The 22,050-nt window shown below is 40.0% G+C and overlaps 1 protein-coding gene across 1 annotated transcript in view; it reads right to left on the minus strand.

Moving 5' to 3' along the window:
• The window catches only part of LOC109919602 (dynein axonemal heavy chain 5-like), a 251,683-nt gene that overhangs the window by 109,881 nt on the left and 119,752 nt on the right, over positions 1–22,050 (minus strand). The window contains exons 30-35 of the mRNA XM_048605989.1: positions 19,921–20,074; positions 16,736–16,899; positions 16,040–16,196; positions 11,330–11,542; positions 5,641–5,865; positions 4,808–4,980 (exon numbers count right to left, since the gene is read on the minus strand). Of these exons, the coding sequence (XP_048461946.1) occupies positions 4,808–4,980; positions 5,641–5,865; positions 11,330–11,542; positions 16,040–16,196; positions 16,736–16,899; positions 19,921–20,074 (1,086 nt within the window). The remainder of the gene's footprint in view (positions 1–4,807; positions 4,981–5,640; positions 5,866–11,329; positions 11,543–16,039; positions 16,197–16,735; positions 16,900–19,920; positions 20,075–22,050) is intronic.

Here is a 22,050-nt window from a genome sequence, read left to right on the forward strand (position 1 = left end):
TGGAAAGCTGATTTGAACACTCCGCAGCAAGGATAGCAGAAGTACAAGAGGTAACAGATAGCTCTGCAACAAAAAGTAATATTTTGCAAGTATAGTTGATTGATCAGATTTCCAATGAACATTGCCAGCATTTATTTTAATTTAAAGTTGGACAAGCATTCTGTGTTTAAAATTGGTGTTGTGCTGTTTGAGAAATTATAGTTTCACAATTTGGGAGATGTCCCAACCTGCAACAACAAAATTTATTTAACGTATTCCCAAGATTCCAATGATACCGATCAAAGTATAGTTTGCATTGGGCCACTCAGAGGAAGGTAACTGCACTTGTTAAAAAGTTATTCACAAACCATTTCTTCCAAATTAATAATTGTTTTAAATGACATATTTTTAATGTCGGACTTATCTATTCTCAATTTTAATTTTTCATAGTTTCTACATTCCTCAAATTTTTTGCCCTCCTCCATTGTGCATAGCAATTTTCAACCGGTTCTCCTTGTTCTACAATTTTCAGATAATATTCCTCACCAATCAGAAACTTGTCAGTACAGCTGCCCAGCACAGGTATAGCAGGTCAAATGCCCTCCTCTCATGCTGTTTGATTCTATGATTCTATTTTATAATCTATTTCTTTCATTTGATTTTTGATTTATCCAAGACCTTACTTATTTGCTGAAAGTTAAAATATTTCTTTTCAACATATTACAGAAGAAAGGCATTTTATAAAAGATCCTGAGAGGACGTGACAAAATGGTTGCTAAAAGGATGCATACCTTTATGGGAGAAACCATTTAAGGGACACCATTTAAAAATAAAGGGACTTCCATTTAAGACGAGGAGAAATGTGTTCTCTTGGAGGGTTATGAATCCTTGAAACTCTCTTTGCTGGAAAGTGGTGGAGGCAGAATCATTGAATATTTTTAAGACACTATGTCATTGTAGTAACAAAAGCCACTTATTCCATAACTTGCTGTGACTTTTTCACCTTAACTTCGAAGAAAATATGTTATTACAATGGCTGTAGGAAATTCCGAGCCCATGTATCACAATTCTGCCACTCAGAGTTTAAATATTATTTATGGCATTTTCATATTTGTAGAAGATTTTTCAAATGACAATTTGATTCTGCCAAGAATCACAAGGAACCAATATCAAGAGTAAAAATGATCTTGTGCCAATTATCACAGTGTGCAGTTATATTGCAAGTGCAGAAAACAGCTGGATAAAATAAAACTAAATGCTTGTGACGTACTTTACCATAAGATCATAAGACCATAAGACATAGGAGCAGAAATTAGACCATTCGGCCCATCAAGTCTGCTCCGCCATTCAATCATGGCTGATAAGTTCCTCAACCCCATTCTCCCGCTTACTCCCCGTAACCCTTGATCCCCTTGATTATCAAGAACCTATCTATCTCAGTCTTAAATGTATTCAATGACCTGGCCTTCACTGCCTTGTGTGGCAGTGAATTCCATAGATTCACCACTCTCTGGCTGAAGAAGTTTCTCCTTATCTCCATTCTAAAAGGTCTTCCCTTTACTCTAAGGCTGTGCCCTCAGGTCCTAGTCTCTCCTACCAATGGAAGCATCTGCCCAACATCCACTCTGTCCAGGCCATTCAGTATTCTGTAAGTTTCAATTAGATCCTCCCTTATCCTTCTAAACTCCGATGAGTATAGTCCCAGAGTCCTCAAACGTTCCTCATATGTTAAGCTTTCCATTCCTGCGACCATTCTCGTGAACTCCTCTGAACCCGCTCCAGAACCTTCCTGAGATATGGGGCCCAAAACTGCACACAATACTCCAAATGTGGCCTGACCAGAGCCTTATAAAGCCTCAAGAGTACATCCCTGCTTTTATATTCAAGTCCTCTCAAAATAAATGCCAACATTGTATTTGCCTTCCTGGCTACTGGCTCAACCTGCAAGTTTACCTTGAGAGAATCGTGGACTAGAACTCCCAAGTCTCTTTGCACTTCAGACTTCTGAATTTTCTCCTCATTTAGAAAATAGTCCATGCTTTTATTCTTCTTACCAAAGTGCATGACCTCAAACCTTCCCATGTTGTACTCCATCTGCCACTTCTTTGTCCACTCTCCTAACCTGTCGAAATCCTTCTGCAGCCTTCCCACCTCCTCAATACTACCTGTCCCTCTAACTATATTTGTATCGTCTGCAAACTTAGCCAGAATGCCCACAGTTCCTTCATCTAGATCATTAATGTATAAAGTGAAAAGTTGTGGTCCCAACACTGACCCTTGCGGAACACCACTTGTCACCGGCTGCCATCTGAGAAAGACCCTTTTATCCCCACTCTCTGCTTTCTGCCAGACAGCCAATCCTCTATCCATGCTAGCAGCTCGCCTCTAACATCATGGGCCCTTATCTTACTCAGCAGCCTCCTGTGCGGCACCTTGCCGAAGGCCTTCTTGAAGTCCAGGTAGATAACATCCATTGGCTCTCCTTGATCTACCCTGCTCGTTACTTCCTCAAAGAATTCTAGCAGATTTGTCAGGCATGACCTCCCCTTGATGAAACCATGCTGACTTTGCCCTGCTTTACTATACACTTCCAAATATTCAGAAATCTCATCCTTTACAATGGACTCCAAAATCTTACCCAAGACTCAGGTTAGGCTAATCGGCCTGTAATTTTCCTTTTTTTGCCTTACTCCCTTTTTAAACAGGGGTGTCACGTTAGCGATTTTCCAGTCCTCTGGGACCCTCCTGACTCTAGCGATTCCTGAAAAATCACCACTACCGCTTCCACTATCCCTTCAGCTATCTCCTTTAGAACTCTGGTGTGTAGTCCATCTGGTCCAGGTTATTTACCCACCTTCAGGCCAATCGATTTTACTAGCACCTTTTCCTTGGTGATGGCCACCATACTTAGCTCTGCCTCCTGACTGTCTTGAATTTTTGGGAGATTACTTGTGTCTTCCACCGTGAAGACTGACGTGAAGTAATTATTCAGTTCCTCAGCCATTTCCTTGTTCTCTACTACTATCTCTCCACCGTCATTTTCCAGTGGTCTAATGTCCACTTTTGCTTCTCTTTTGCCCTTTATATACCTAAAGAAACTCTTACAGTCTTCATTTATATTACTGGCTAGCTTACCCTCATATTTAATCTTCTCCCTCCTTTTTTTTTCGTTGCCCTCTGTTGGTCTTTGTAAGCTTCCCAGTCCTCTGGTTTCCCACTGCTCTTCGCCACATTATATTCTTTCTCTTTTGCTTTTATGCTATCCTGATTTCCTGAGTCAGCCATGGTTGCTTCATCCTCCCTGTACCATGCTTCTTTTTCCTTGGGATGAATTTTTGCTGCGTCTCTTGAATTACTCCCAGAAACTCCAGCCATTGCTGTTCCACTGTCTTTCCTGCTAGGTTCCTCTTCCAATCAATTCTGCCCAGCTCCTCCCTCATATTTCTGTGGTCGCCTTTATTCAGTTGTAATACCGTTACCTCTGATTCTATCTTCTCCCTCTCATAGTAATTTGAAAATATTCAGCAAAAAGAATAAAAAGCTGCCACAATGATGCCACCCGAAGGTTGCAGGAACAGCACCTCATATTTCGCTTGGGAACCCTGTAGTCCAATGGTATCAATGTGGACTTCACAAGCTTCAAAATCTCCCCACTCCCGACCGCATCCCAAAACCAGCTCAGCTCGTCCCCGCCTCCCTAACCTGTCTGTCCTTTCTCCCATCTATCCACTCCTCCCACCTCCTACCTACCAGCCTCATCCCTGTCTCCTTGAACTGTCCATCTTCCCTGGACTGACCAAACCCCACCCTAACTCCCCACCTACACTCACCTTTACGGGCTCCATCCCCACCTCCTTGACCTGTCCGTCTCCTCTCCACCTATCTGTTCCTTTATCCATCTTCCATCCGCCTCCCCCTCTCTCTCTATTTGTTTCAGAATCCCCTTCCACTCCCCCATTTCTGAAGAAGGGCCCAGACCCAAAACTTCAGCTTTCCTGCTCCTCTGATGCTGCTTGGCCTGCTGTGTTCATCTAACTCCACACCTTGTTATCTCAGCACTATGTCTGTTTGGACCAATAGCACAAAGCAATTTGCTACATCAAACTGGACACCAGGTGCCCTGTGTGGTAATGAAGAAATGTTTGCATATAAATGTGTGGAAATAAACAAATGCATGCAAAAAAGCTATTCTTGGAGCTTAGAGAGAAGTTGGTTGAGAGAAGGATGATGGTAACACATGCTGCACAATAAATTGAACTCTTTGTCTGCTCATTTGAGAGGGTTTGGTAATTGACGCTCAGATTTGGTGAAACAACTGGTACTGGATCTGGCTTTCTGCAACTTCAAGGATAAAAATAAGAGGAAAAGAAAAAGAATATCAGAAAAGAGGGTCAGAAAGTAGAGTTACTGATGTACCAGGAACAAAAGACTGGAACTGAGTTGTGCAATCTGCTGTCAGCTTTAATTCTTGGAGCTTAATGGGATCAGGGCTTATTCAAAATAAACTACAAAATGAACCAAATTAGTCCATTCACCTTGAATTAGCAAATGTAAAAATATCTCCTGATAGAATCCTGAATAATACCATTCCAAGTTACTTTGTACTTGATAAGAATAGTTAGGCGGTAACTTCTCAAAGGTAACTAGAGATGGGTAATAAATGCTGGCCAGCCAGTGATGCCCACAGCCCACAAGTGAATTTAAAAAATGGACTGCAAAAGGCCACAAAATGACATGCAGAAAAATGTGTTTTGGCCATGCATTCCAGGAACACAATGCCATCATTCAGACTTCAGCTATTCAACTTCAAAAGGAGCAAAGTTTGTACCTGTCAGTGAGTGGAGTAATAACCAATCTATCAGTGCACCCCAGAAACTCATTTTGATAATGAAAATCCACATCAGTAATTGATATCTGCATTTTGTCAGTATCTTCAATGAAATAGAACCTGCACTGCTTCAACCATTCAAAATCAGTTGGAGATTTTATCTGCATCCTGTACTGTAAGAGATTAAAAGAATGAAAACAGTACTCAAGTCGTAATTATTATCCAAACAAGGAACATCTCTATCCCTGTTAAATCAAAATTAAGACTGCTTTTATTTGTTGATGGCTGAAAACAGTGGACTCGATGTAACTGCGATCAATGGTCAGATTCACAGTAAAGGCAAAAAGACATTACCCATTAAATAGAAGTTAGATATATTTTGGCTCTTTATAGATGGTTTTCTATACAAACTGCATGAAAATTCACCTCGTACAACCTAAACCACCAAAAGTACTGAAGACACCCACATTTAAATGGACAGGAAATATATCTGTGCAGAGTAGCAAAATACAGATAACAAGAAGAGAAAGGGAAGAAGGGGTACAAAAAAAATTCCTCGGAATAAGATATTTTGATTTAGGTATGCTGAAACTTTTTGATAGGGTGATTAAGAAGGAAGACAAAAATTCATATCACTGTATTTCCCAAATCCATTTTTTGAAAAATTAAATATTATACCAATGTTTTGGATGGATATCATTTCAGATGACAAAAATAATTTAAAATATTTGTTTTGACATAATTTATATTCTGATATCCACCAAAAAGTTAATATATGTACAGATTAACAAGAAGAAAAACTGTTGCATCTAAGGTAGAGTAAAACTATTTACCAGCTGATTGAAGATATCTCTTTGATGGACGTGGATTGTGATTAGAGTCTCATACTTCACACGCTCTTTAAGATTTAAATCTTTGGTTGTCCTATCAATCAGCATATTAAGAATTTCCAAAAAGTACTGGTTTGTTGTCTGCATGATTTTACTGTCAACCTTTGAAAGTTTTACGGCATCTTGAACATCTCTAGTCCAAATCATCTGAATTCCAAGAAGGCCAATCTGTGACGAGCATTAATAACAATTTTAATGAGTTCTGCATTAACAATCTATTCACCAACAATCAGGTTAGTGATGTTACAGCCTTAGTACAAATGTTCAGAAATGAGCTGAATTCCATAAGTCAGGTGACAGTGAGAGTCAAGATAGTATATGATCAAGCATGACATCCACGAGTCCTCATTCCACTAGGATCTGGAAAAAAAATTATGTTTTCTGAAGTCACAGTTAACACAAAACAAAGCTGGATATGGTTGTTGGAGGTTAATTACCTTAGCCCCAGGATATTACTACTACAGAGGCTCCTCATTATAGTGTCCTCGCTTCAGATATCTTAGTTGGTTCATGAATGACCTTCTGTTCGTCATTTAGTTAGAATGGGAATGGTCACTAATTATTTCAGTGTCGAGTCCTGTTTGCACATAATGAAGTTGTCCATCATCCAATGCAGCAAGATTTGTATAGCATTCAGTCTTGTCCTGATAATTGGTAAGTAATTTGTGCTACACAACTGCAGTACTGATCTAGATGATGTCTGGAACATTTCGGGTCAGGTGCTGGTCAAAGTCAATTTGTCACATGCTATTGGTGCCTGCAAATTTAACTTGGACATCCCAATTATGTTGAAGTTATCAGCAATAATGGTACAAAAGTTAAGTTATGGCTGAAGGAGGAACACTTGTCATTCAACTTCCAAAGATCCTGTGTGAAACAAGCAACTGCAAGACCTTGGTGGTCATGTATGTATTATGCTAGCCTGTGCTGAATGCAATGTGAAGTTTATATTTGATGTGGAGGCTTGTGTTGAGCTGAAGCCACACAGAAATGCAAAACCTACACCAAGTCATTGCACATGCTGAAACTGAATGTGGATGACAAATATAGGAATGACCCTGGTTAACTCTGTCTAGCATGTCTCACTGCATGGTGAAGTGTGCTGAGCCCTCAGCTGCAAGGTATGCCACCAATGACTGTTCTGAGATCCATGAAACTCTTCCATTCCTTCTATTCTTGTTGTAAGTCTATCCACTGACAGTCATGGGCCCTGCTGCTGGTGGCGTGTTGGTTGCTGCGGCTGCCTACCTAGGAAAGTGAAGACAAATGCAGGAGGAGCAAGACTGATGACACAAGCCCCGGCACCACAACAAGCTGGCACAGAGAATCAGGTGCACCCAGCTCATGGAGAGATCGCAGTCGCACGGACCCTTACAATGTGTGGGGTGCTCAAAAGTTCAGAGTATTCTGGTCTCAACTCAAGTTCCTGAACATAAGCAAGGTACAGTGCCAATGCAGACTCTGTGTTCCTGGAACTGTGATGGATGATACAGTGGGACCTGAGGGCTGTAGAAATGTGAGGCCACCCTCTCCCAGTAGCTGTGAAGGTCACTACTGCACTGAACATTTATGCGACTGATTCTTTCTAGGAAGTGACAACTGACCTGTGTGGGATCTCTTAATCATGCAACCACAAAGTATCAGGATCAAAACCATATGTGCAAGATCAGACCAGTTTGTTTTGTTCTCAAGTGATGAGGTCAGCTAGATTCAATAACATTGCTGGGATCCCCCAGGTCCAGGGTGCCATTGACTGCATACATGTGGTACTGATAAGGTCATATCACAATGCTCTAGAACTCATCAACAGGGTTCCGTTCGATAAATGTTTAGGTGATCATGCTAACACTTCCTGAAAGTGTGTGTCCGCTACTCTGGCAGCTGCTACAACTCCTACATCCTGGAGCGCCCTCATAATCCTGGTATGTTTGAGGGTCCAAGGCCCTTACAAGGTTGGTAATAAGGACTACCTGAAGCGACCATAGCTCATGACACTTTTGCACAACCTTCTGACTGATATGGAATGCATGCAGACCAAGCCTCAACCAGGACCATGATGGAGCAAACAACAGGGCCTCTGATGATGTGGTTCCATTGCTTGGACCAGTCTAAGAAGTCCCTCCAGTTTAGTCCAAACAGAGTCTGCTGCATTATCTTGACATGCTGTGCCCTGCACAATTAGGTCTGGCAATGAGATAGATGCTGAGGAACTGAGAGTGCAAGGTCAGTCTTCCAAGGATGAGGACACTGGGGACAAGGAAGCTGTTCTTGTCCATGAAGGCTTCAGCTGTACGGGTGTTACAAGCCAGATTGTACCTCACAGATACCCAGTTGCAATAAATGTGGGTTGGGTGCAGTAGACAATCATACTTTGTAAAATAGTTGTTGGTCAAGATGCTTGTTGCGAAGTTGGTAGAGTATTTGTGGACTGGGAGGCAGGACGTTTGAATTTGGTGTTTGTAAAATGCTAGGGGGAAAGCAGTACGTGGTTCCTTTAAAAGATGGTGTGCTTTCTATGCTTAGAGACTCAAAAAGGATGTCTGTGGGCAGCAGCTTGTGGGTTTGCAGGTGAACAGAGCTCCTGAATTGGTACATTTGTATCAAAAGGCTGCACAGTCAGCAGGCCATGCAGCAGTTTTTTGTTTTGTTATCAAGTCAACAAGTTTTGAATTTAGCTATTTAATTTGCACCAGGCATTCAGATACCAAAAACCAATTAAATTTAAATCCGATGGTTTTGACAATAAAAGGCCAAATATATTGTAAGGAATTTTGATATATCATCAAGGGTATAAAAGAAGTGGCAGTTGGGCAAAGAGGATGGTGAACTGCCATCTGCAAGAGTTAACAGCTCTCAAGAGAAAATTGCTAGCTCTCACAGTCTTCTCTAAGTTTTAGAGAAAGCACCATCAAAATCAAAGGCATCTACAGCACAACTAGTTAATATTCCTGACAGAAGAATTTGTCAGAGAAGGTGTTCCTGACAGAATATTCGACAGAGAAGTCACAGAACATTCCAGAAGACAGGTAACCTAGCTGTAATTTCAAAAGACTAAATTCTATTTTAAAACGTTTGCTTTATATAAGTGAGACTTGTATTTATTTGAACAGCATACCATTAGAATCTTGTTTTAATCGGGAATGGTTAGTAGTTAGAAGGGTTATATTTGGTTTGTTAATAATTCAGTTAATTTGTTCACTGTTAGAGTTAGATAAATAAATTGTTACTTGTTGATTGTAAAGTGACTTTCAAGGGTTAATTTTACTTCACCACTCGAAGTTGCTGAAAAAACGGATTACACCCCTTCTCACACTCCTTTTAACGGATTATAGGGCAAGGCACTTCTTTGGTTCTTTTGGTTTTAGTTGTCGGGGCTGGAGGGTTCAACCCCCACTTTATAATATGCTGAAATCTTTTTGGCATCTTGGGAGCAAGGTTCAGCCTCTCTTTGCTTTTCTTGTGTTGCCTTGTTTTTGGCCAATGGTGTGTCTGTTTGTAATGTTTCCCGACTGGACAATGATAAGATGCAGGTCTACAGTGCACACTGGGGACAGAGTATCTGACTGAGAGGGTGTTCAGACAGGATGTAGCTAAGGACAAGTAAAGTCTGTGGCGTGATAATTAAATGCTGAGGGAATGTCAGCCATGCCAGCTATGTATTGGAGTATTGCGTACAGTTCTGGTCACCGTATTATAGGAAGGATGTGGAAGCATTGGAAAGGGTGCAGAGGAGATTTACCAGGATGTTGCCTGGTATGGAGGGAAGGTCTTATGAGGAAAGGCTGAGGGTTTTGAGGCTGTTTTCGTTAGAGAGAAGAAGGTTAAGAGGTGACTTGATAGAGACATACAAGATGATCAGAGGATTAGATAGGGTGGACAGTGGGAGCCTTTTTCCTCGGATGGTGATGGCTAGCACGAGGGGACATAGCTTTAAATTGAGGGGTGATAGATATAGGACAGATGTCAGAGGTAGGTTCTTTACTCAGAGAGTAGTAAGGGCGTGGAATGCCCTGCCTGCAAAAATAGTAGACTCGCCCACTTTAAGGGCATTTAAATGGTCATTGGATAAACATATGGATGATAATGGAATAGTTTAGGTTAGATGGGCTTCAGATTGGTTTCACAGGTCGGCGCAACATCGAGGGCCGAAGGGCCTGTACTGCGCTGTAATGTTCTATGTTCTATGTTCTATGTTCTATGTGCTGTGGGCAGTGCAGCTTTGTGCCATACTCTTGCCAGTGAGGGACAATGTCAGATTGCCAATGCTTGTCCAGGCGTACAGTGGCCTTTTGAAGATGGCACAATTGCGAAGAATACCAGTCTTTCAGTGAATATCTGTTCAGCAGTGCGTTGTTTTGGGAATGGCACCTGGTAAGATGGGGTGGAAATTGAACATGAAAGAGGCCATAGGAATGGGGTAATTAATGCGGCAAGTTGGTAAGATAGGGCTAGAGAACTACTAGGCCTCACAGTGAAAAAGCCTTCAAAAAAAAACCTGATGCAACTTGCACTTTGTCAAAAAAATAAGATTTGGCTCAATGTTTTTTTCTGGTTTTCTTTTTAGATGGCAGCTGTTTATTTTTCTGCCAATCACACCTCCCCTGCAGTCATCAAATTGAGGGATAGCTGATGACTCCCTTTGGCTCTGCTCCATCAATGTTTTGTCATTTAATATCTCCCCATCTTCAGTCTTATCACAGATCTTCTATCTTGTTTTTTCTACCACGCCCATTTCATCTCGTTAGGAGCTAATACATTTCTATCGTTTCCAATTATAATGAAAAGACACCAGAAATATTAACTCGTTTCTCTCTTCAGACATGCTGAGTATTTTCTAGCATTTTCCATTCTTATTTCATATTTCTAGCAACCTCAATATTTTGATTTTGGAGCCTTTGCCGATTGCTTTGAATAGCATTGGGGCAGGACTGGAGGCGTGAGGGTGAGAAGGGTTCCTTCTGCTACAGTACTAACCACATGTTCAACTGTGAGAGATTAAGTGAAGGCAGTAGCTGAAATATTGAGTACTAACACATCACAGCTGACTGTTGCTATGCATACTTTTGGTACATGTTCAGCGCGGGCGCTAATACCCTCACACTCATGAAATTTGGTGTGATGTGCCCCATCTTAGTGACCATGAGGGCGATTTTGGAGGTGGGCCCAATCCTTCTGTCTAGGATCTTCTTCAGACAAATAAACAAATAGGTTGTTGCAAACAGCCTTGGGGTCAAATAAAATGAGCATCCAGAGTTCATTTGTGATTACCATTGTAGATTGCGCCAAAAACTAAATTATAATCTGAGCTTTGCATTTTGTTTCCATTAGCATATCGACAGAAATCAATGCTTACAGATCAAAAACCTGATAAATGTTGGTGTCCTATCTGAACCCGAAGCAACAAAAATTCAGCTCCCTACTAAATTATTAACGTATGAGAAAATCATGTTCATGGCTGTATATATATTTTAAAAAACCTCCTTTCTGAGCAATAAATCTTGGTGATCCAGCCATTAAAGTTGAGAAAGAATTCATTCATTTATAAATTTGGATTACAATCAGCTTTCAAAACATGTTTTTTAAATTGGTTGAGAACAAAATAACATGCTAATTAATAGATTTCAGAACTTACCTGGGCACAGGATGTATTCAGGAAGTCAATAAGATTAAAATGTTCTTCCTGTATTACATAGGCAGCATTCCGAATAATACCATGAAGTGAACTTTGAGACTCCTTAAGCAGAGAATTCAGCCAAACTTCAACATTTCCTTCTGTTATAACTGGTTTATCAAGTTCAATCGTGTCCCCTTCCCTGGAGCACACAGCCAATATGCGATCATAGATCTGTATGTAAAAATGTGTACCTTTGGCGCAAAATACTGGATTGTGATAGGAACCATATTTCCACAGTTTAATACATTGCTGTACATTGCACACATCTGACACCACAATTATAAAAAGACATCATTTTACTTAATCTTTTCATAAAAACTAATTAGATAAGTTTTTGATTGGTAAGAATTCCTCTAGTTACTAAAGATGGAAATCAATCCAAGTAAATTGGAGTCTTGCCTGCTGACTGATGAGCCAGCAACAGCCCTGTATTGCCTCCTTATGGGAAAACCTGCCACATCAGGTGCCAGTTTGACACTTGTGGTCAACAGCAGGCCTGCCTTGGGATTAAAATAAAACTTGAGGGGTGGAAACCCAATTCCCCAAGAGCTGCTAGCCAATTAAAGGCTGACACTTCCACATTGTCCTCAGTGAGGAGCAGTGGTAGTTTCCAGCAATATATCCAGAGACCAATAGCAGTAAGAGACCCACACCACAGGGAGGGTGGATGGGGTCACAGGATGGGATTCACTGGTTGGCATTACTAGAGAAGAATAGATTGTTCTCAATATGTTCATTTTTCAGACTTCCCACATTGTGACTACCACAAACTTATTAAATACTAATGACAGTGATATGGGGCTCTTAAGTGGACATTTTTTGCCCAATCAATTTAAGGTCCCTACCTGCTAACTTGCGTTGAGGGACGGCATAAATTCTATTCTAAGTGCATGACATTATTCACGTATTATGAAGATTTTCATTGACAAAATTCATTGCAGAATCATAAATATACTTCAAACCTATCACCTCTATCACCATAAAGACAAATAGGCAGCAGATCCATGGTAACAACACCACCTGCAATCCTGCAATTACCCTTCCAAGCCAAATAATATCCTGACTTGGAACCATATCGCTATTCTCTCACTATCACTGGGTCAAAATTCTGGAACACATTTCCTAACAGCATTATGACTGTCCCTGCCCCCAAGGACTGCAACTCAAGAGGATAGCTCACCACTGAATTCTCAAGGGCACGTAGAGATGGCCAATAAATGTTGACACAGCCAGTGACACCAACATCCTATGACCAAATACTTTAGAAAAAATTCTGAAGGAATCTATTTACAATTATTCACTGTCAATAAGGCCTCGAGGAATTCTTGCCTCTGCACTTTGTCAGCCTGATTCAATTAACAGCAGTGTCGTTACTGATTCAATTTTCATGGTTCCAAGTTCAAGATCAGGATTTAAGCGTAAAATTTAGACATTGCAGTGTTTTATTTGAGTGACTGTCCTTTGCTTAAGATTTTAAACTGCAGGTGGAAGTCAAAGATCTTTTGACCTTGTTCAAAGAATTGCAGAATGTTCTTTCAGAATCCAGCTCAACCCTCTTCCTTGAAACAACATGAACAGAAAAGTTGGTTGTGAAACTTAATTGTGACCATAATAGGTGAGACAATGAGGGAAGGCCCCTTATATGTTGAGGGGAAGCCTGCTTCCATTTTACTGGCTTGGCCCTGCTTTAAATTATTTGAGCGATGGTTGTTTAATTAGAAACAGGCAGGTCTTCCATTTATCTCCAGGAGGATTTCCAGCCTCATAGAGCTGAGTAATTGGATGTGGGCACCTCTGCACACTGGTAGTGCCAGTATGGGTGGTGAATATTGCTATTGCTAGGGGGAGATTAAAGAAGGCAGAGTCGGAGATAGAAATGAACTTTCAGGTATATCTGGAATTTCACTGGGGCAAGGCTGATAGGTCCTGATTGGGGAGTTGAACAGGATGGACAAGTAGGACATGGAAAGACAAAGCTGTGGGAAGGAGCCTCTAAGTGACACTGGAGACTGACGAGAGGAATCCCTCCTACTTATAACTGGCCAGCAATCCACAGGGTTAAACCTAGCAGGCTACATGTTCAAGACTGGCCTCTACTGCCTCCCAATTAATCAAAATGGTAGTGGATGAGACCCTTAATTGAGAAATAATTGCATCTCTCCCGCTACTTGTAAAAGCAAGCATGGAGCAATTTGTAGATATACAAATGTTTCCCGCCCAAAGATAGTGAATAAACTTCAGCCCAGTGTCTCCTAACTTTGCGAGAATGACTACAGTCAGTGTACTTCAATGTAATTAATTGCATATGAAGTGTTTTGTATTACTTCTCTTAGACCTGAGAAGGAATTACATTGATACATGTCTTAAAGACTCTTGTGGTGGTAGTGCCCCTACATCTAAACCAGGAGGCCTCGGTTTCGAGTCCCACTTGCTCTAAAGATAAGTAATAACACCTCTGAACAGGTTAGTTCAAAACATCTAGAAACAGGTCTTTCCATTTATTAACACGATCTCAGCAATACTATATAAAACCACCAGAGGCTGTTTGTGCACTTTTTAAAAAATATCAGAAAGTTTGAAATTAAGTAGTGCATTTTAAACTCCAAAGTTTTCTAATAAATATGGTGGACTATTCCAAATCACTTTTGCTCTAATCCAATCACTAAAAAGAAATGTTACATGATTGTGCAGCTAGAATATAAGAAAGGCAGGAGCTTAAACTCTGAAAACCAGTGAACAGTGATGATGTGCAGATAAGGAAATTAATTATATATATACACAAGTGATAAATTTGAATAACTTTGAATTCAAATCTGCAACAGCACATATAGGTAGCAAAAGCACAGCAATGAAAGTGAAAACTGGAATTAGTGTAAAAGCAACAACCAAAACGAGTTATATTCAGACAGAAAAACAGAAATAGCTGGCAGCATCTGTAGAGAAGAAACAATTAACATTTTGAGTCCAGTGACAATCCTTCAGAAATTCTATTCGACAGAATCCTCCAGAACCCTGTTCTGAAGAAGGGTCACTGTACTCAAAACATTAATTTCTCTCCGCAGATGCTGCCAGACCTGTTGAGTTTCCCCAGCAATTTTTCTTTCTGTTTGTTTCAAATCTTTAGCATTTCTTTTTTAATTTGTTAATGGAAATGTGGGCATTGCGGCCAAGCCAGCATTTATTGTCCATCCCGAATTGCACAGAGAGCAGTTAAGAGTCAACCACATTGCTGTAGATCTGGGGTCACATGAAGGCCAGGCCAGATCCCTTCCCTAAAGGACACCAGTGAACCAGATGGTTTTTCCAACAATCAACAATGATTTCATTAGATTCTTAATACCAGATGTTTTTAATTGAATGCAAACCTCACCATCTGCTGTGGTGTGATTCAAACCCATATCCCCAGAACATTACCTGAGTGTCCAGATTAATAGTCTAGTGACAATACCGCTAGTCCAGTGCTTCCCCTGTGTTCTGCAGTTCTCTGTTTTATATTTAAATAGATTTAGTATGAAAGAATATCTAGATACATACTACAAGGGGAAGAACTAATTCCAAAACTTGTGAGATCAGATAATGTCCTTCCTTTACAAATAGCAGGTATCCATATCACTAAGAACATGATCAGTGTGCCAACTGACCCTGGAAAAATCAGTTGCAATTCAGTGGTTTTGGTTTTGCAAGGGCCCCAAATTTAATTTGTTTAATGGAATCATATATTGTTTCATAAATCAAAACCACAATCTCAGTTTAGATGCCCAGCTGAGGTCTATTTCTGCAATTTAGCAAGCAGCTCCAATTCTATGATGGCTCCAATGAGAAATAGAAATCGGGTGACTTCCCTACATTGTGCGTCTCTGACAATGGTCTCCGTTTTATGCTTTTGGCCTTGTATGGAGAAGAAAGAGGCTTCAACCCTGACAAAGCCCAGAGTCGTGGGCGGATTGAGTGCAACATAAGTGCCAAGGAAGTACTAATATTCTCTGTCATGTACACAGTTTACTCCATGGACAGGCTATAGACATCATCAGCTGCAATACTCAAGGCCAACAACTCTTCTGTGTTTTGAAAGATACTGATATAATCATAGAGTATAGCACAAAAGGAGGCTATTCAGCTTATTGATTGCAGCAAATCATTCAAAGAGCAATTCAGTTAGGCCTACTCTCCCACTATTTACTCAACATCTGAAAAGTTTTTGTCATTCAAGTTATTTATCCAATTCACGTTTGAGCTACGATCAAATCTGCACAGGAATCCTGTCAGGCCATGCATCCCAAATCCGAGCCACTCGCTGCATAAAGAGATTTCTCATCATGTCTCCACTGGTTCTTTTTGCCAATTACCTTGAACCTCTGCCCTCTCCATCAAGAATAGGACAAATGGCAAAGTGGAAACAGGAATGTGAAATGGATCAAAAAGTTTAAATGTTATTATTTTTAGTTAAATGTAATGGCAGAATCACAAAAATGCCAGAAGGAAGTGATTTGCCTATTTTGTTTATTGTGCCAGTGCTAATTCTATACATTGGGTACCTACAACAATCCAAACTTTCCCATCTCTGCATGCCCTGCAATGGTGCTATTTCATTACATGGGGTTAATTTCATAGTAAAAGACCCTGAAGGAATATTTTCTTATATTAGTTACTTAAACAATTCAAACTCACCTTCTCATGGAATAGTACCATTTTAATATTGTCAAATACATGAAGCAAATGAGCTTGTATAGTATGCGAATCGGAAGCTTGTCCCAGAATTTCCAGCAGAGTAGGGTCTGATACAAAGAAGAACCTTGGAAACACCATGCGCTTCTTTTCCAGATAGCTGTTATGTAATAGCAACAGGAAAGAAAGTGACAAATATGTCATTAAAACTAAGCTTTGGTTTGAACACTTACCATTCCCCATTGGGAAAAAATAAACGAGTAAATATTTTGAATTACGGTAACAAGAAAGAATCACAATCCAAATCAGACAAGAGAATACAAGACTCTAGGAAAACCTTTTTACATCGCATGAAATGCCAGCATTGTTTGGCAGAGGCCTGGGAAGAAATAATATGAGCAAGGACCTAGAAATATAGAATCTCACAGCAGAGAAAGATGCCTTTTGATCCAGCTTGCCCATTTTAATTATTTGAAGATCTATCCAAAGATCACTAATGAAAGGGAGAGAGAACAGTGCAGAGGACTGAAGCATTCTCACTTGCTTGAAAAGCAGGAACAGGCTGTTACACCTCTGCTCTTTGCAGCCTGGTTATTCATTTTAACGTACCTAAAATCCCAAACTAAATATCTCAATTTTTTAGTCACAATTATTAGTAATCTCAAAGTTAACACTATTTGCCACCATTACAGCATTTACCCAGTTAATGATTTCTGACACATTTCAAGTTGTTCTAAGAGATGTGGTAACAGATGGACCATGGCTTCTTCTCCTGTACAGCACTGAACCACGTTAGGAATTTCATGGGCACGGCTCATGATCTTCATCCACGACTTATCTATGTTGGAAAATCTCTTTGCTTCCTGTTGTGACATGAAAGATTTGGTAGATTATCTTTGGAATTTTATAAAGGTAACATTTTAAGATTGAAAATCCATCACATATAATTTTGTTCCTTGTACTGTTTTAACTCTGCAATCCTTTCAAACTCCTGCCTTATATATGCTTATTTTAAAATTTTACTTACATTATGAGTTGTAGATTCTAACATTGTTGTTTGGGCAAAGGAGCAGAAAGTTTATTACAGATCTCACAGAATATAGAAAATATCACATTTCAAGCAGCTTACATAAATCTGGAACAGAGAAACTTATGTTTACGATGAAAGAATTCTTCCCTAGCTGTATAACTAAAAGTTACAAGATTCCTAATGTACAGGGAACAAAATGTGATTGATCTCTAAAAAGAGGTGCAGAAATCACAATACTTAAATATCATATGCTTGTTGATCGTGATGCAAACATCACACAAGCTTGGGCTACCTGTCTATTTCAACAACTTCAGCATCAAGCCAGAACTAACAGGTCTTCAAGCAGAGGTGCAGTTACAGGAACAGGTGCTGGCAGACATGCAAAAAGTGATTCAGATCTGGAAAACTTTGAAGAATGGCACAACGTGGGAAAACACAAGCTCCCAAATACGTGGGCACTATTGTGAAGCTTTGGTGGAGGCAAATATAGAAGAAGAGATGTCATCTATCTATAAATGGATTGAAATCTTTTCATTCCTATGTTCAGAGAGCAGAGAATCACAATAGACAATGTCAGGAGTGAAGTCTCAAGGACCTGATTGTAGTGCTGCAAGACATTCAAGGATCTCATGCAAATGACCAAAGTTAATGACTGTACCTTCCATTGTCATATCCTAGCAATTGCACCATTTCATTGCACACTGTTCATTTACCACACTCCCTTCACAAACCTACCAACAATCTCTGTCAATCAGTCCACAACCTTGACATTCACCTTTCACCACATCCGCACACACTTAGGACTGCTGCATACCTCACACTTCTGTCTCTCAGCATGCTCACATACTACCAGTTACTCAAGCATTAGAACCACATCCAAACAGTTTGAACAACGTGCATTAGTACCCTTCCCTGTCTCTTACAGGACAAGTTTCAACCAGCAGGCTGCAGCAGGACCTAATTAGAGGGGACAGATGCATCTATATTCATGAAGGAAATAACAATTATTGTGATGAATAGAAAAAAACTTCAAATGCCTTTTAAACATTGTAATTGTACCTACACCCAGCACTTCCTCAGGAAGTTTAAACCACACGTGAACCACTCTCTGTGTAAAAAAAAAAATTGCCCCCATATCTTTTTAAAATCTCTCTCCTTTCACCTTAAAAACGTGTCCCCATCCTAGAGAAATGACATTTACCATTAACCTTATCTACATCCCTCATTATTTTATAAACCTCTACAAAGGTTGCCTCTCAACCTCCTACATTCCAGTAAAAACAGTCTCAGCCTATCCAGCCTTTCTGTTCAATTCAAACCTTCCATACTGGGCAACATCCTGCTGGTCAACCCTTTTGACACAATGTTAGATTGAATCATAATGCAGCTGGTCAGAGGACTGGTCAAAGTTTCCACTGCAGCACAAGTAGCAGTCAGCCAACATTTGACATGTAAAGAAAGCTTGCTGTGCTGCAAGCCCATATTGCTGTCATCGTGATTGTTGAGTGTAGTGTGCAAATGAGCCTGCAGAGTGCCATAGTAGCTTAGCAAACTATTCTCCAATAAATTACTATGGTACAGCCTCAGGAGAGTGGCAGCGGATCCATGGAGTTTGAACCTGCTGTTCCCTCTCAGGAAAAGGGCATTTGTGCCTTTGACACTCTGTCCTCAATGTTGCCTGTGAGGCAGCCAGGCCAGACTACAGTCACTAATGCCAAGAAAGTGCAGTGTGCAGCCAGGCTTTCCAAGATCAGAGCTTCTGGAGGTCATCCTCCAAGGCTATCTAGTGTCTCTCCCAGTGAAAGTGAAGAGCCTTTCATGCTGTAGCCACTGTTGACGCTGCATGACAGTACTTGATAGTGCAAAGTCATATGGAAGACAGGTATTAAAGAATTCTTAATATTCATACTTTTCAAGACAAATCTGGGTCTCATAGCGATAGTTTTATATTGGTAAATTGATTCAGAATACTTATTTCCTTATTAATGTGCAAAGGTCTTAACATATTGCTCCTCACTGACATTCAGGAAAGAAAACTAATATCTGAACATCCTGAGTGGAAATGGTCACCTGCCCCACCCCTCAACTTCCTCCTCCAGCAGCCTGTCCTACTCTACAAGTTAGGGTGCATTCCTTGGGAAATTCCTATTACTGCACCCACATATGAGAGGAACTAGTTTGTGCAGAATCTTTGAGGTTAGCAAAAGGTTCTTCAACTTCATACCATTCCCTGTTGACTTCTGCAGCTTTAATTTACCATCAAAAACACCAAAACACTTACAAGACTGAATCAAAAGCCAGAAGAAGAATCAATCACCAACTAACTTTTCATGAAAGCTTTAAATACCAATAGTGGTGAAGTGGGTATGAATATGGCTCTCTTAATTATACATTAATTTCTCTGGAGAATGAAACACTTCTCCATTAGTAAGCCAAAATGAGTGAGCTTTTTGTTTAAAACACACTTATTCTCTTAACTACAAGGTGTTGATTGATATAAGCATGCACCTTTCTCACATTCTGCTGTTAATGTCCTTGTAATTGATATCTGAGAGATAAGTGATTTCCCTCCAAATCACTTTCCTCTTAAGATTCTGCAATTTTTCCTTCCACTTTCTTGCTTGAAGTATCTGTGTTCCCAGTGAGATCCCTAGGGACCTGAGCAGGTACATACCTACACTTGGTACTAAGCATTAATACATTGGCACTGATCCCGTGAGCCCATGTCCTCAGTCGCTTCCCTGAGGCTATTTGATATTAAAAAAGAAAATACCCCATCAACTGAAAATTTTGTTACTTTGTCTAGTCATGCATTTCCAGGTGAGAATTTTATTGTAAGTAAATTATAGTTGACCTTTGGAAGCTGCTTGGCGATGTCTCCACCCACGAACACTGCTTCCAGATATATCCATAGGTTTTGTACAATCAGCCAGCTCTCAATTATATCCGTGGTGGATGATAATTTATGTACCCACTTTTGAATGCGTGCTTTGAATGGAACATTGTACCTGAGAGAGCAAAATAGGCATGTCAGATGAACTCACTGACAATCTGGATTAATTTACTGTCTTATACTTATTTTTGCTGTACTGGATGTTGAGGAGAATTTTACACTGAAATTGTTAATGTAAATTTGAGCAATGCATTTTGAATGATGGATACATAAGCTTGACATCTATACATAACTGTCAAGTGATGTAAGTTTTGTACCTGTTTATTTCATAATATATTTATTTTAGCAATTGCTAATGGCACACAGGAAATTTAATCTAGGTCTTAATACTGCTAATTCATAAACGTTACAGAACTAATTTTGCATACACTGCTTAAAAAATAAAATGTAATGATGCTCATGAAATAATAATCTTTGTACTCATACAATACCTTACCAAAATTAAACTTCTCATTTCAATGACACATTATGACAATGTGTCTTAATTCATCGCTGCTTTGATTAAATTATCCAATCATTCAAATTCATTATGGCACAGAAAGTAAATTCAGATTTTAGGGACAGCAATACTTGTAGCAATTTGACCTTTGGAACCGGATATTTTGATGCTCACTTTTAATAGATAATTTGTCACATGTAATTTCATACAGACTTGAGCTTCAAATTCCCCATGGGAGAATTTAGAACAATGTCACAACCTCAGAATATGAGACATTTCAGTCCGAGGTGGGGAGAAATTTCTTCAGACAAAGAACTGTAGATATTTGGAATTCTCTATAGAGGGCCATGGGTGTTCAGTTGTTGAATCTAATAAAGATCGAGATGATAGATTTAGAGTCATACAGTTGTACAACATGGAAACAGACCCTTCAGTCCAACTTGCTTATGCCAACCAGATACCCTAAATTAATCTAGTCCCATTTATCAGCATTTGACCTATATCCCCCTGAACCCTTCATATTCATGTACCCATCCAGATGTCTTTTAAATGTTGTAATTGTACCCACCTCCACCACTTCCTCTTGCAGCTCATTCCATACACACACCATCCTCTGCATGAAAAGTTGCCCCAAAGGTCCCTTTTATATTTTTCCCCTCTTACCTTAAATCTGTGCCCTCTGGTTTTGGTCTCCCTAACCCAGACAAGAGACTTTATCTATTCACCCTATTCATGCCCCTCACGATTTTATAATCCTCTATTAGGTCACCGTCAGCCTCTGACGCTCAAGAGAAAATAGCGCCAACCTATTCAGCCTCTCTGTTTAGCTCAAACCCTCCAAACCCAGCAACATCCTTGATAATTTCTGCACCCTTTAAAGTTTAACAACATCTTTCCTATAACAGGGAGACCAGAATTGAATGCAGTATTCCAAAAGTAGCCCAACCAACATCCTGTTCAGCTGCAAAGTGGCAACCTAACTTCTGTCCTCAACGCTTTCTTCACTACTCTGTCTACCTATGACTCTACCTTCAAGGAACTATGAACCCGCACCCCAAGGTCTCTTTGTTCAGCAACATACCCCATGACCCTACCATTAAATGTTTAAGTCCTGCCCTGATTTGTCTTACCAAAATGCAACACCTCACTGTTATCTAAATTCAACTCCATCTGCCACTCCTTGGCCCATCTGATCAAGGTCCTGTTGTACTCTGAGGTAAACTTATTCACTGTCCACTATACCACCAATTTTGGTGTCATTTGCAAACATGCTAACCATTCCTCCTATATTAAGGCATAAAGAGAAATGGACTGATAATCCAGAAGCCCAGGTTCATGCTCTGGGGACACGGGTGAGTTGATGGGTTGGGATAGAATTTGAGTCACAATCATATTAAATGGCAGCAAAGCATTGAAAGGACAAATTGACTACTTTTCATTGTATTCCTTATGTCAATATTATAACAACTTAAGATTATTTCAGGCAGGACCTTGACATTTTTCAGACCCTGTGTAATATTTTGCAATCTCTCTAAAGCACATACATCACCAACATAAACTGTTGGGCAACGAACGTAAACAAAACATCATGA

The sequence above is a fragment of the Rhincodon typus genome, chromosome 15, assembly GCF_021869965.1.
Source record: "Rhincodon typus isolate 14 chromosome 15, sRhiTyp1.1, whole genome shotgun sequence".
Classification (NCBI taxonomy): domain Eukaryota; kingdom Metazoa; phylum Chordata; class Chondrichthyes; order Orectolobiformes; family Rhincodontidae; genus Rhincodon; species Rhincodon typus.